General features: G+C 42.9%; 1 protein-coding gene across 3 annotated transcripts in view; it reads right to left on the bottom strand.

Moving 5' to 3' along the window:
• Positions 1-4,281: 4,281 nt before the first annotated feature.
• The window catches only part of CARD19 (caspase recruitment domain family member 19), a 51,347-nt gene continuing 39,082 nt past the window's right edge, over positions 4,282-16,546 (bottom strand). For all 3 annotated transcript variants that reach the window (XM_073351576.1, XM_073351574.1, XM_073351575.1), the window contains one exon: positions 4,282-12,281. In XM_073351576.1, the coding sequence (XP_073207677.1) occupies positions 12,166-12,281 (116 nt within the window). In that variant the 3' untranslated portion in view covers positions 4,282-12,165. The remainder of the gene's footprint in view (positions 12,282-16,546) is intronic.

Genomic DNA, 16,546 nt, shown 5'->3' with positions numbered 1-16,546 from the left:
TGGTTAAAAATTGCCAGTGATAGAGAATGCACCCCCAGCCCTTATGAAGTCGTTTCAATGGTTAATTCCCCTCACGGTTAAACAAGAGCACCGTATTGCCTGTCTGAATTTGTCTAGCTTCAATATCCAGCCATTAGATCTTGTTAGACCTTTCTCTGCTAGACTGACGAGCCCATTGTACATTTTTTGCACCTAGGTAGGTGCTCCTAGGTTACGTCTACACCAAGAGCTAGGGGGTGTGACTCCCAGTTCATGTACACACACTCACGCTACCTGGATGAGAGCTAGTGCGAGTACAAATAGTAGCATAGCTGCGGTAGCATGAGTAGCAGATTAGCTGTGTCTCCACGGCCCACGCTACCAAGGTTACACTACTATTTACCCTCACTAATTCTCATCCAGCTAGCGTATTTGTACATGGCCTGGGCGTCACACCCCCAGCTCCCGGTGTAGACGTAGCCATAGACTGTGATCAAGTGACCCCTTAACCTTCTCTTTCTTAAGTTAAATAGAGTGAGCTAAATTAAACAGCTTGAGTCTGTAAGTGTGACACGCTTTCCTATCCTTTATTTCCAATCACAGTTTGTAAAGCACTGAGCTCAATGCATGAAATGCACCATATAATCCTGTAAGGCCCAGATCTTCAAATGTATTTAGGCCCCTCACTGTCATTGCTTTCCATGGCAGTTAGGGGCTTAAATTCCTTTGAGGATCTGGGCCTCAGTGAACAGTCACAGCCAAAGTACAGTCTCAGCGAAGACTACCAGTCATCAATGTCTACCGTGTGCATCTCGACAACTATTTATTTCTACTTACTAAGCAGTTATTCCAAGCTCTAGACTACTGTGTATTACGTTTTCCTACTCTGATTGCACCTGACTTCCACTGGCAACAGCTATCAAAGAGTCGAGCCTCAAAGGCATATTCTAGAATGAGTTTTGCTAGACATAATGTTAAGTAAAGATATTGCAAAATCAAAATCTAAGGAAGTCATTTCTCACATACACAGCTTGCAGTGTTCTTCTTCCAAAACAGATTGATTGGGTGATATGGCTCTTTTTCAGATGATGGGTTAGATCCACAGCTGAAGTAAATTGGAGTATTGAATTCAAAGAGTGACACTGATTTGCACCAGCTGAGGATCTGTCCTGATAACAGTAGCATGCCTGGCTATTGTTTTCTTACTAACTTACATTTTGCTACCTACCTTGGCAAGTTAAAAAAAATGCAGACACATTCTATTTTGTAGCCACCTCAAAGAATGATTAGGGAAGAGAAAATAGCTGGGAAATGAGGCACTACCTAGCTTGTAACCAAAATTACAGAACAACTTGAGGTGGCCTTAAAGACCAAACTCTGTATTATATGAAGTTATTTCCTTCACTGCATCTTCTCTACCTCCATTTTCATAGGGCATTTTTTCCCCCCAACCCCTCTCTACTCACTCCAGCTGTCTTTCCCACATCTATGTTACAGCTTGAGACAAATGCCCTCATATTGTTCAGTCTTTCTTCTTTGGCCAAACACTTACCAATCAGAGATTGCAGGTGGCTTGTCGGATGTTTTTAGAGTCAGTGTAGTAATAGCCACAGCTGCTACAGAATTCCTCCTTGCCCTGCTTGGTGGCACTATGGATTTCTTCTGGGGAAGAATGAAACTGACTGACTTTTTGCCTTTCAGTGCTGGTGCTGCTTTAATAGGCTTCGTCTTTGAGATGCAGTTCTATTGTCCTCCCACGTCCAGATCCTTGAAAATCTTGGCGCCCTTCATCAAGAAGTAGCTCAGCACTGCTCCTTCTCCCTCCCTACTAGACTCTATGCCAGATTCCTTTGCGATATTTGCCAAGTGTCTTAGACAGTTACAGTATACCTATCAGCATTAATATAGGTGTATTCTCACTCTGCAATGTGGCACATCCCCACCACCCCTCTCCCCCTCAAAAGGGAACTACTTCTAGGGACATGAAAGGGTGAATCCTTGGTTCTAACATGGCAGCCAAAGAAGCCCCCAGGGGGTGGGATAGGACAGAGGATGTATGAGATTATAGAATGACAATGAAAACAGCACGCCTGTTTAGTAAGAAACCCAGTGGATGAAAGCTTCTCTCGGGGTGTGCTGCCCTGAACTACTAACAATTAACAACAACACCTCTCATCCATCATTTCAAAACACTTTACAAACAAGCAAGCCAGCCATACAACCCTCCCTGTCAGGTAGACAATGCTGACTCCATTTTATAGATGGGGAAACTGAGGCACAAAGCGCTTCTGCATACAATTTTAAAAATCATCTTGGTCTTTAGGAACCAATGAGACTTAGGAGCGTTTGAAAACTGAATGAGTGAGTTAGTGAAAGAAATTAAGATGGCACCTAGAACTCATTGATCCTTGTCCCATGCTCTAACCATTAGAAGACACTTCCTTGATTATTTTTCACTTAATAATGGAAAGACACATTGAAAGGATTTTTTTATTGGTCTCTAAATTTACAGTTGCCCATGTTCGCAGGTAAACAACATATGAATGCCGCAGCCCAGTAGACAGCTCACCTAGCAACACAAATATCACATGCAAAGACTGCTTATCTAAAGTGGAGTGTGTGGGATAGGAGAGGGGGGTAGTGAACAGAGGCTGCCTATGCATAATTGGACCCATGCATTTAGAGGCTGGGTTAGACCCTTTAGAAAAGATGGCCCTCAATGTATTTTTCTCCCCCACTAATTTAATGAAAACAAAATGTGCAAGACTGCCTTTTTCAAATGTTGTTTTCTTGTACAGTGGTAAAACTTAATGCTAAATACCCACCTAGCAAAGAGACCTGATCATTCAGCAGCATTACCAAACTTTGGAGCAGCACTTTCATAGTAGATTAACCATTGGTCTTTGGGACCCCTGTTCTGCTTCTGCTCAGTCCCCTATTTAAAGGCATGCCTAGCTCCTCTTTGAAAATGACACTGGAATCCTTTTACTCCAACAATACCAGGCTTGGAATGATCTGCTGGATCAGGCATAGAGGAATCTGCCAGATTTAATTTGGGTTGAAGGAGCATATTCTCCAGCCTTCCTTCAGTGGGAGTGAACTGATGATTCATTAGAAGTCCTGCTCAGGAGCAGATAACCTAAGAAACGAATGTGTAAACATTCCTGTGCGTATGGTCGAAACTTCCCAGGATAGTGTTACGTGAAGTGGTGGGACCAAATCTGAACTCATTTAAACCTCTGCAGCCTCAGTGAGATCAAACAGGACCACTCAGGTTGGTCACGGGAAGAGCTTTCCCGTTCCCAGCTGACCTCCTTTCCAACTTGCAATTTTTCAGATAGTTCTGATTTACTTAACGTTCCAATTGTTCAAAACACGCAGACTCATTCGTTCAGGAAGATCTCTTAAACCCCGCTGGTGGAAGGATGGTCAGCTCACAAAGGGAGGGCGCCAAAGGGGATGGAAAATAGCAGGGATCAGGGCATGGCTTGGAAAACAAGGAAATATCTTTAAGCAGTTAGTTAGCTCCCGCTTAATGTTTGCAAACAGGGTCACTCGGAGCACACTGCAAAAGTGAAGCTCCTGCGGTCATGGTACTTTCATACATACTTTATCTAAATAGTTATATTTCAGCAGCCCACATGTATATGAAATGACACACCTGCAACACAAGTGATGATTAGAGATAGTGAAAGCACCGCACTGATAGCTCTGGTTATTAGGGCAAGATTAAAGTAATCTGGGGACACAGACACACAGTAACATAGGAGGGTTCCATACCATGGCTCCAGTCCTCCACTGTGGCCCCTCCCCTCACTTGGGGTAGCAGGGATGCTCCCCCCCCACATCCAGAGAAACAGATGCAGTAGTGTGGGGCCTTCTTTTCTTTCTCTACTGGAACCCGCAGGTGTCTCCTCTCTCCTTCACCCTCCACCCCCATTTTACCTACCCCAGTGGCTCCCTTCTGCTGAGTGATGTTGGTGGGACCTGACAGAACAGTGGATCCTTTAACACTCCGTTAAATGCATGGGACAGTTCACCCCTCAGAGCTATATGTGAAAGGTTGGGGCAGGTCACACATTGCACTTGTGCCTGGCTCTGAACCTCTTTGTGGCAGGCTTAAATCAAATCCTGAGGCCATTATTTTAAGGAAGTTATTTTACAACAGGAAGAGCTTTTCATACCTGATACTTCAGGTTTTATCTTATTCTAAGTCTGAATGAAGGGGTTTAAAATGAAACAGTGAACAAACACGTGTAAAGGCAGTCTCTAACAAAGACCCTCTTATGAACCAGTATTTCATGTTTAATTTAAGACTGGTGAACAGATTAACAAGCAATACTGTAAATACATCTGAAACAAAAATGATGAAGTTAAAATAACTTGTGATAACTAGTTGTCCCACTCAAAACATTCACCCTTGTATAGCATAGTATAGCCCCCTGGAGGCAGCAGCCACTAGGGGGCAACATAACACATTGTAGGGCACTTCTTGACTTCATTGCAAAGCATAAAATACATGAAAAAACGTAACATTATAGTCCTCCCAACACACAGATTCTTTAAATTCTTAAAATTTAATTTGAATTACCAACTTTGTTTAATGTTTTTACTTTATAACAACTTTCCTTTAGCTCACATGACATATACATGATAAATGTTATCACTGGAAGATATGAACAAGGATATTTGACTATAAAATATCAAACCCATGCAGTATACTAGCTAGCTTGCATTTCTTAGTGGAACAGTAACACTGGCCAGACTTTTCAAGAATTCCATGAATTTCCTGGACTAATGGATGTCTATACAATTCCCCAATAAAAAAAATCTAAGAATGCAAGATTCCTTATTAATATTTTATGATTATTTTGCTATTACTGTACACAACACTCCAAAACAAAGCCACGAGTTATATTTACATACAGTACTACAAAAATGATCCAAAAGCTGAACTTTTCAATGTGAATTGAGTAGCCAAATCTCCTACGTGGCTTTGAGAAGCCCAGCTAGAACTGTAAAGTAACCCAGGACATTCCTGAGTGAGTGATCACTTTAATATAGTTCTCGCTTGCAGACAAGTCACGCTTTAAATAGTGCAGTTGTTCCCTTCAAATGGAGTTGTGCAAACCTATTGTGGGATGTGTCATTTTGTTTTCCACTCCCTTTGGATACAGATGGCCCAGTTGGCCTGGTTTAACTATTTATATGCTGTCTCTTTACTTGCTTTATTTTAGAGGATTAAAGATCAGGCTATTGCCCATCTTTTTTCCTTGAATCTGGGTACATTTGACATCAATACTGAGGCAATTGGAGGCAGTTCAGTTTTGATCTAAATCAAATAGCCCATTCATGACAGAAACCAGAGGAAAAAAGAAGTTCCCCATAGTGACAGCAAGTATTTGGATGGGACTGCATGCCCTTTGGGGGACAAACTTCCCCTCGGCCGCACCCACACAAATGTAAAAGCAACAGAAAAAGTGCCGTTTCACAGAGACAAGATGCAGGCAATCTGTACACCAGGTACAGAGTCTCTAATATGCTGCAAAGCTGTGCTCTGCGAGGCTGCTATGACCATGCCAATGCGGAGGGTTTGTTTGTTTGTTTTGGAGGGGTGTATTGTGCAATGTCCCCCCATTCCACCATGCTACTGTAACATGAGGCTAAGGCTTCGGGGAAGAAGGGACAGCAAATTTCTTCCCTCTCTAAACAGCCCTGTGCATAGTCAGTTTACTTTGAGTAGGTTGGAGGATGCTGACAATACAGCTGAGTTATATTCAGTCTTTAGCAGACACACAGGAACAATTTTTCACAATGTGGTAACCCACTATAATTTAGAAAGTAAGCTTGGATCCAGCGAGCACTTAACCACTGCTTAAAGTTACACAGGTGGGACTACATCCTTATGCAGAATGTTAAGCATGTGTGCAAATCCTTGCAGGACTAGGGCCTAAATGTGTCCGTTTGAATCATTAATGGCAGGCTGTTTATTCTGGGTTTGAAGGGGGATTTAGCTCTCTCCAAATAGATGGAGTGATCCAAAACTTAACTTTATTTTTGTCAAGTAAAACAATAATAATAATAGAATTATAGAAATGTATGGCTCACGAGGTCATCCGGTTGAGAGGTTCTCACACGGGGGGACGCACTCCTGGGTTGGGGGCTGGAATGTGCTCTGGGGGGCATGAGATGCTTTAGGGGGAAAAAACGTACGGTGCACATTTAGAGCTGGGTGGCCGGAGAGGGGTGGCTGTTGAGGGCACTGCCAGCAGCAGCAGTGCAGAAGTAAGGGTGGCCGTACCATCTCATGCCACCGTTACTTCCCTGCTGCTGGCGGCGGCACTGCCTTCAGAGCTGGGAGCCCAGCCAGCAGCCGCTGCTCTCTGCTCTGCCTTTGGAGCTGGGCTGTAGGAGAGTGGCGACTGAGGCATACACTGAGGCATACACTACAGACACAAAGAATGGAGGCACAATCAAATAAGTTTGAGCCACAGATCTAGTCCATCACTCCATGCTGAGGCAGGATTAAGTACACATAGATCAGCCCTTATAGGTGTTTGTCTAACCAGTTCTTAAGAACCTCCAAGTATGGGGATTCCATACCCTCCACTATTAATCTGTTTCAGTACTTAACTATCCTTACTGTTAGAAAGTTATTCCTAATATCTAACCTAAATTTCCCTTCTGTAGAAGGACACCACAGAATTCATGACTTCCAAAGGGCTAGCCTATCCACTTCCCATGGCACTGGACATGGAAAAACCGACATATGCTGTATACAAACACACTGCACAAAGAAGTGAGCTATCACTTGGTATCCATTCCTGAATGAAGAACTTTTTAAGAAAAGGCATCCATCCCTACAGGGTTACAAAATTGTATGGAACCTTCTGTTCCAGACTGAGAGAATAACAAGAAATCTATTGCTGTCACTCTGTTTCCTCAAATCCTCTTTATGGGAAGCAGAAAGGTGGGGTGGTGGTGGGAGAAAACCTAGTACAGTAATTGTGCAAGAGAGACAAGGTGGGTGAGGTAATAGCTTTCATTGGACCTACACCTGTTGGTGTCAGAGACAAACTTCCAACAGAAGTTGGTCCAATAAAAGATATTACCTCACCCACCTTGTCTCTCTACAACCCGGCTACAACAACACCGCACATAGTAATTGTGCATTGCACTGTGTAAAAATTACATATATCGATACAAAGTAACCATCAGTTTCCATTTACAAGTAATGCAAGAAACAGCAAACAAAGAACAAGTAGTTTTCTCTTATTTACTCTCGGGGTTCTGACCATACTGGACCAAAAATAAGTTTGCCCTGAAAACAGAAGCATAAGAAAAATTTTACCTTGTGTGTTCAGATTTACAGCCAAATCCTGCTACAGGGTGCATGTGTACTCTCTCCAGGGCTAGTAGCTGGGAATCTAATGATTGTCCTTCCCAGGAGATTTTATTTGTGAAAAATAACCTCATCTCAGTAGATCTCAAACACCAAGTAGTTGGACACACTACTTGGAAAGACTATAACCTTAGCCATTAGTAAATATACCAATTCCTGCATGATTGCAAAGGATGATCAAAGCCATTTTCTTTAAAGAACCCAGCCCAAATCCTCAAAACTATTTAGGCACCTACCTCCCACTGATTTCAATGGGAGCCAGGCACCTAAATAGCTTTGAGGTTCTGGGCCCTAACCCCTATCAGGAATAGATTCTGCCATGCTTACATTGAGTACTCCAGGGATATTTCAGTGGGATTGCTGGTAGAGTACACTACAAGTGTGGCAGAATCTCGCCTTCAAAGTGTATGAGATGCTAATTCTTCCTGTAGGATCATAACAAATCACAGTTTAAAGTTTTTTGTCCAGGGCACACTAGGTTGGATAATCTAGACACAGAGAAGCTGCTTACTAGTAACGAGGCTGCTGTATTTGCATTAAAATGAGATGTGGCTGTCTGAGAGGACTCTGTTTTGTACAGTGCTTTTTCTATCAATAGAAATCATTTCGCTCTAATGAGGTTTCCAATACAGTTTTGGCATGAAGATTTAAAACCCTTTTACATTTCAGAAGCGTTTTATTTCAGTTTCCTTAGAGAGGAGCCCCTGCTGGATTTAAGCAGCCCATGGAGAGTCACATTTGGTTTTTGATGTTATAAATTAGAGACGGTGTGCAGGGGGAAAAAAATCGCTCTGACTTTACCTACAGGGCAAGACACGGGAAGAACAGAATATAATTCAAGCACTTTCCAGCTTGGAGGTAGGCACAATGCTGGATCAGTGTGCAACTCTGGCAGCAGAGCTGTGGGTTGTGCTCATTGAGGACATTATCATGGCAATTCTACAGGAAATGCTGCAAGCACTGTCAGTTATCCCTGTAACAAGATTCCCTGACCCGGTGGCTATTAGAATGAAATAGACATGAGAGATGATGGGGCAGATGGAAGAAAAAACATCTAAACATACTGTTCTGCTGGGTAAGGACAAATGATGTTATTTCATTTGCATAGAATCTTTATTCATGTCCATCTTATGCTATATATTTAAATAGTCCTGTGACCCACTCCTGACATTGCTGTATGTGTATGTAAATGAGGAGCTCCTCTAGTGAAGTTAAGGTAATTAAACCACTGAAAACACAGAGTTTTAGAAATTTAATAGACAAACTATGCTGTCTAGCTACGGCTGGCTTCTCTCCCATCCACTGCAATGGAAAAACTCCCACTGACGTCAGCAGCGGGAGAAATGGGGCCTTTTTGGGCCCTATTTCAGCCCTTCCTCAATTGGTCACAAATATGCTGAGGGTGCTAAAAGGGGTCTGTTATTCAGAAATCTGGTCCTGTGATTCCCGCTCCTCCCCAGGCCTGCTATTGCCTCTTGTAAAATTTGTCTCGGAAGGAAACAATGTATTACAAGATCAGTTGTTTCTAAGAGGATAATGTGGGTTGTTCTCTTTGGAGTAAGATGATCAGACTGAAGAGTCAGATGAATTCTTAGGTATAAACTATCCTGTCATTACTCCTTCTTAGGGTGCTCTGAAACTCAGACACTGGGAAAAAATTAGATTTTCTGGTAAAAGCCCCAACTCAGGAAGGCACTTGAACACATGAATAGTCCCACTGGCATCAATGGAACTACTCACACGCTTAAGGTTAGGCACAAGTTTACACCCCTTGCTGGATCAGGGCCATAGCCATTGGTGAGTATGCAGGGCCCATGAATGTTGACTGGTGTATGTGACAGAACAGTCAAATACCAAAAGATGCTGCCAGGTTTCTGTTGGGTTGCTTTCCCCCACCCTTTCTTCAGGGTTTAGTTGATAGGTTTGGGAGATTACAGCCCAAATACCCACACACCAGAGAACCAGGTATTGTTTACAAGAGGACATGAAGGACTGCATCAAGTGAGCCCATTAAGACCACAGGAAACTGTTCAAATGGTAGGAAGAGGAGATCAGACAGTCAGAAAGGAGGTAGGAGGGTCGAGAACTATCCAGTAGGTGCTAACTAAGACCTGCCTAATCAAACTGTTAATGTTGATAACCCCTGGGATGTGTTTTGACTGGTTAGATAGTTGGTTATTGCTGCTCCAGCCCTTTTCTCCTCCCAAGCTGATTGACTGGAGCACTAGTGTTATATAAGCCAACCCATTCATCCAGGCCCTTTGCTAGGGAGTCATGCATGGGATGTTGCTTCGGCTCTACATGGGAAAAAGTCCGCTTTGCATTAGAGAAGGGGAAAGTATAAATCAAAGCACTGGAGATTACAGTCCAAAACTAAACAGTCCAGTGAAAGGACCTTTGTACAACTTCTTACTATTCTCTGGGTGGTGGTGGGGACATCTACCCATCAAGATGTCAGAAGAGATGCTTGCTAGGTGTGCTGGAGGAGCTAGACCAAGGATCCTGTCTATCCACCCTTAGGTACAGACCAGAAGTTAAGGAGTGGGATGAAGTATAAGCCCTGAGTCCTTTAGGGGCAGCTGCTAAACTAAAGACAAGATTGTTCGGTGACCCACCTGACCAAGTGAGGGCAACACTAAAGTGGCTCGCTGTTCAGTGGGCTCGGACAAAAGGGAGGCAGCAGACAGATGACATGCCACAGGCTGACGAGTTCCAGAGATTTCAGGAAGATCAACAGAACAGGGAGGGCCCAGCCACAGGAAGAAAGGGCTGCAATGTTCAAGGCTCTTAAAGAGATGGAGTCCTATCAGATTCCAGTGTGGAAAGGCCCTGAGATGACACGCCTGATGCCAGGAGACAATACAGAACCTTATATTACCACACTGGAAAGAATGGGCCCTATCATATGGGTAGCCATAAGGACAGGGGGTTCTCAGACTTGTCCCATTTTTCAGAAAGATGGGACTGGGGAGAGACTGCTATAAATGTGGTGAAACAGGACATTTTGCCTTTAGATGCAGCCATAGTCCAGGGGTAGTCCTAGAAACCTGTTCTCTGGGGGTGGGAAATTTCACAGTTAGAGGCTTGTCTACACAAGACCTTTTACCAATTATATTGGTATAATTATACCAGTATAGTTAAACCGCCATAGTTATACCAGTACAATTCCCCCTGGGGAGACTCTTATTCCAGAATGAGAGGCTTTTTTTTTAGACTTTGGTTTAGCTTCAACCCTTTCTAACGTGACATAAACTCCCATAAACCCCAAAATCCCACTCTTATTCCAGAATAAGAGTGTCCACCCAGGGAGTTATACTGGCATAACTATAGTGATTTAAATCCACACCTTATCTTATATTGGTATAACTTTCCTGTGTAGACAAGCCCTAAGACTGGGGTACTTGAGGGTGAACCTTGAAAGACTCTAGAATCTGAAACACAGAAAGCCAATACCTGTTACTATGATTAACTGTGTCCATGAGGATACAATGGAATACCAAGGAATGGCAAAACAAAGGAATATCAATTGATGGGCAAAACATTCCCATGAAGGAGGGGCTGATGAAGAGATCGCCCTACCAAGAAGTTTGGGGAAGGATATCCCCAGTTTCTTTTATACTCTGGAGTAGGTCATGAGAGAACCCACCTGTTGTGAATGTCACTATTTGTAGCCAGGTTCAGGACCCAGGCAGGGAGAAGGAGCAGGAGAACAGAAGACTCCTACTGACATCAATGAGAGCAGGATTGGGCCCAAAATGCAAAACAAAACAACCTCTCCCCACTCCCCCTCAAATCTTATTTTCAGTCCTGGCTCCCTGTACTTCCCATACATGCTTTAGCCTGACACCAACTCTTGATGTGTTAAGAAAGACTTTCACAAGTTTTTCAGGATTTTACTCACAGAAGAAACAATATAACATGTGATCAAGTCACCTTAGGAAATTTTACAGTACTTCATGTTCAAATACATCTTTTCAGACATAAACAAAAGCATGTCATGCAGCTTTGATTATTTCTGAAGTCCCTGTCAAATATACTGGATTACTTCAGTTTCCTGGCTATACCAAAACTAAACAAACTTTCCTGGAAAGGAAAGAACTATGTAAAACTGAGAACCCTACTTGGTAGCTTCAAAAGCTTGATAGTTCTGCCATCCCACAGAGTCAAAGGGTCATTGTGTAAAGCCCACCCTTGCTCAATGTATTATAACAATGAGAACAGACAGTTTTCAGACCCCGGCAGTCAGGAAACCTTGCAAGGTTTTGAATACACACAAAATGAACCAGCTAGTGATGAGTCTTGTAGGGACAGTGGCCATATACTCCTGTAGTATAAAGAATACAGATGGGAATGAACAATCCTGACACAAAAGATCAGGTCCAGTTCTTAGTAAGGCTTTGGTTTTTTTAAGTGTCATTCTTAAATGAACCAGTAAAAAGAGATAGAATTACATCCTTTAAACTGCTGTGTTCCTCTACACCAGTATAAAACACAAATACACAAACATGGCTTAAGAGCTATAATGACTTAGAATATCCTTTTAAGGTGTGTATTAAAAATATTCATACTCAAATGATAAGTATTTTAAAAGAAGCATTTACAAAAATAAACAATCCATTTCCACAAGTTCATATATAGTTGACCATTTGAAAGCACCTTGAAGCAGCATATTTACTGCTAAAGCCAGTTACCTAAATCTTTGGTATAATAGATAGTGTGTGTATATATATTTGTTTTCCCGTTGGCAGGTATACTGTACAGAAGACTGAAGAAGCAGCTTTTCCTTAATTTTTCCTTGATGTATCTTCTATGTATACCAAACAAATATTTCTAACATGTCTTCCTATGATAATAGGAGAAAATCCCAATATTTTCTTGGCTCCTCCTATAACTTTTGGATCTAAAACAAAAACAAAAAAGGTCGGAGGGGAAAAAAGAAAGTGAAGTAATCAATTGATAAGTACAGTTTTAATAAACAGCGTTTTGCAAAGATTCTTTACAAAAATGTTTCTGGGGGAAAGCTGTTCCTTTGAGTACTTTGTGAATTAACTGAACTGAAAAGCCTAGCTAAGGGACCTTTGATTTGCAAAAGCAATTTAACAGGGAGTATTTCAGAATCTCAAGTTAAAAAAAAACACCTATGGATCACTTTTGACACATGTTCAATATTTATCAAAATGATCTCTTTGGCTTAAATCGTCCATGAGCTGGTGTTTGTCAACAGCACTAGTGCTCTGGGGAAGGAATAAAGAACACTGTGTTCAACTGAAGCTAGAATGGAAGGGACTCAAGGAAGCAGAATCATAGAAACCTAGGGCTGGAAGGGACCCTGAAACGTATTCAGACTCAATCCCCCTGAGGCAGGACCAAGTAAACGTAGACCATCCCTGACAGGCGTTTGTCCAAAAACCAAACTGTTCTTAAAAACCTCCAATGATGGGGATTCCACAACCTTCCTCGGAAGACTGTTCCAGAGCTGAACTACCCTTTTAGTTAGCAAGTTTTTCCTAATATCTGACCTCAATCTCCTTTGTTGCTGATTAAGCCCATGACTTTTGGTCCTACCTTCAGTGGACATGGAGAACAATTGGTCATAATCCGCTTTATAACAGCCCTTAACATACTGGAAGACTTTTATCCGGTCTCCACCTCAGTCTTCTTTTCTCAAGACTAAACATGCCCAGTTTTTTTAACCTTTCCTCATAGGTCAGGTTTGCTAAACCTTTTCTTATTTTTGTTGCTCTCCTCTTGACTCTCTCCAATATGTCCACATGTTTCCTAGCGTGGCACCCAGAATTAGACACAATACTTCAACTGAGGCCTCCCCAATGCTGAGTAGAACGGGAGAATTACCTCCTGTGTCTTATATCTGGCACTCCTCTTAATACGTCCCAGAACGATAGCAGGCTTCTTTACAACTGCATCACATTGATGACTCATATTCAAACTGTTATATGTGAACTCTGGTGCTGTGGCAGGCAACCAGCATTTGCCCACTGTTATGAGCAGTGTTAAGCAAAAAACCAAAGAATCTCCTCCAAAAGAAATAGATGAACATCCTCATGGTAAATACACCACGCTCAAGTTATGACTTAATTTGCCAAGATCATTCAGGCCCAAGCAGTATCTTCCCAGGAGAAGCAAATAAAGTTGAAACAACAAGGAGTCTTTGTTGCACCCTAGAGACTAACAAATGTATTTGGGCATAAGCTTCTGTGAGCTAAAACCCACTTCTTTTCATATGCTGTGTATTTATACCTCCCCACTGTATGTTCCACTCCATGCATCTGATGAGGTGGGTTTTAGCCCACAGAAGCTTATGCCCAAATAAATTTGTTAGTCTCTAAGATGCCTCAAGGACTCCTTGTTGTTTTTGCTGATACAGACTAACACGGCTACCACTCTCAACAAAGTTGAAATACTCTAAGGGTGGGATTCACAAGCCCTGTCATGGCCCCTTAGCCCCACCCAGGTGGCAGAAAGAGGCCATAATCCAGTCTCAGATCCCCATCAGAGAAGTCCGCTGCTGTAGGGGAACTCCCTGTCACTGCATCAGACATTGTGCCTTATGCTTGTAGGGAGATGGTGAGGGGCCAGGGCAGAGGTCTGCTCCATTACACCAATCCTCTTAATGGCATAGAGTCCATTAAGGCAACAGCTCTAAGCAGTGTTAGGGTGGGCCCTCAGAATCAGGGTGTTGTTACCAGCACCTTAATTCCCCCTCCTGCTCGCACCCACACACATATATCCCTGCATGGAGCAGAGCTTGAGTGTAAGAAGAATCTGCCAGTATTTATTTTTTGATAGTTAGGTGCTCAGATATCAGGGTGATGGGTGTTGTTTTAGGTCACAGATTGACAAATATTTATCTACACCTTATTTACAACTGATTTTTAATGTGCTTTAAAGAGAACCTTGTCAAATATCAGCGTGCCCCCATACCTAAAGAAATAGGTACTTTTATACTGCAGGGAAAAAGGATTAAATCAGCTATCAAGTAAGGGCCCAGTTCTCCAACCCTTCCCACGCTGTGTAGTACTCATTCATACCACTTGAAGCCAATGGATTACTTACATTAGCATTAGTATCCTTGAGTAAGGGCTGCAGAACAGGGCCCTGGGCAATGCACAAGTCCTTAATTCTCAGAACAAGCAGACCTACTCATTTACTGAAGGGGACTTGTACGGGGGTGGGCAGGCAGTGTTTATTCATGAGCCATTAAAAGGTGCATGCCTTTAGGGAGGAAATCTAGGAAAACTACTCTCCATGCAAGTGGTACAGGTCACAACAATAAAAATGATTTTTTCTATGTAAGTCAGATATTTGTACTGATCATATGCTGAAGGTCCAGACAGAAAAAATAATAATAATAAAAAAATTCCCTCCTTGTGATTAAGTAACTAAGAGTGCAGGCACTGATTAGACTTCAATTAACTACTTAAATAAGTTTTCTAATTTGGAAGCATGAATCCTCTCGGCCTGCTGTAGCAATGAGAGTTCACAGTACTATGGTTTAGATCTTTAAAAAGTGACTCTTCTCATTTGTGAGCTTTTTATTAATTATCTCCTAGCATATCTGGGGCACAGGTTGCATCCTAACCTCATTAACGAATGATGACATCTTCCATTAGCTCTAGAAGCAGCTTTTAGTCATAGAATCATAGAATCATAGAATATCAGGGTTGGAAGGGACCTCAGGAGGTCATCTAGTCCAACCCCCTGCTCAAAAGCAGGACCCAACCCAATTAAATCATCCCAGCCAGGGCTTTGTCAAGTCTGACCTTAAAAACTTCTCAGGAAGGAGATTCCACCACCTCCCTAGGCAACGCATTGCAGTGTTTCACCACCCTCCTAGTGAAAAAGTTTTTCCTAATATCCAACCTAAACCTCCCCCACTGCAACTTGAGACCATTACTCCTTGTCCTGTCCTCTTCCACCACTGAGAATAGTCTAGAACCATCCTCTCTGGAACTACCTCTGAGGTAGTTGAAAGCAGCTATCAAATCCCCCCTCATTCTTCTCTTCTGCAGACTAAACAATCCTAGTTCCCTCAGCCTCTCCTCATAACTCATGTGTTCCAGACCCCTAATCATTTTTGTTGCCCTTCACTGGACTCTCTCAAATTTATCCACATCCTTCTTGTAGTGTGGGGCCCAAAACTGGACACAGTACTCCAGATGAGGCCTCACCAATGTCGAATAGAGGGGGACGATCACGTCCCTCGATCTGCTCGCTATGCCCCTACTTATACATCCCAAAATGCCATTGGCCTTCTTGGCAACAAGGGCACACTGCTGGCTCATATCCAGCTTCTCGTCCACTGTAACCCCTAGGTCCTTTTCCGCAGAACTGCTGCCTAGCCATTCGGTCCCTAGTCTGTAGCTGTGCATTGGGTTCTTCCGTCCTAAGTGCAGGACCCTGCACTTATCCTTATTGAACCTCATCAGATTTCTTTTGGCCCAATCCTCCAATTTGTCTAGGTCCCTCTGTATCCTATCCCTGCCCTCCAGCATATCTACCACTCCTCCAAGTTTAGTATCATCCGCAAATTTGCTGAGAGTGCAATCCACACCATCCTCCAGATCATTTATGAAGATATTGAACAAAACCGGCCCCAGGACCGACCCCTGGGGCACTCCACTTGACACCGGCTGCCAACTAGACATGGAGCCATTGATCACTACCTGTTGAGCCTGACAATCTAGCCAACTTTCTACCCACCTTATAGTGCATTCATCCAGCGCATACTTCCTTAACTTGCTGACAAGAATACTGTGGGAGACCGTGTCAAAAGCTTTGCTAAAGTCAAGATACAATACATCCACTGCTTTCCCTTCATCCACAGAACCAGTAATCTCATCATAGAAGGTGATTAGATTAGTCAGTAGTCAAGATATCATTTCAAAAACGAACTAGATAAATTCATGGAGGATACGTCCATCAATGGCTATTAGCCAGGATGGGCAGGGCTGGTGTCCCTAGCCTCTGTTTGCCAGAAGCTGGGAATGGGCAACAGGAGATGGATCACTTGATGATTACCTGTTCTGTTCATCCCCTCTGGGGCCCTGGCATTGGCTTCTGTCAGAGGACAGGATACGGGGCTAGATGGACCTTTGGTCTGACCCAGTATGGCCGTTCTTATGTTCTTAAGATATGCAGGGAACC

The sequence above is a fragment of the Lepidochelys kempii genome, chromosome 7 (genome assembly GCF_965140265.1).
Source record: "Lepidochelys kempii isolate rLepKem1 chromosome 7, rLepKem1.hap2, whole genome shotgun sequence".
Taxonomy (NCBI): domain Eukaryota; kingdom Metazoa; phylum Chordata; order Testudines; family Cheloniidae; genus Lepidochelys; species Lepidochelys kempii.
This window is presented reverse-complemented; position numbering and strand designations above follow the sequence as displayed.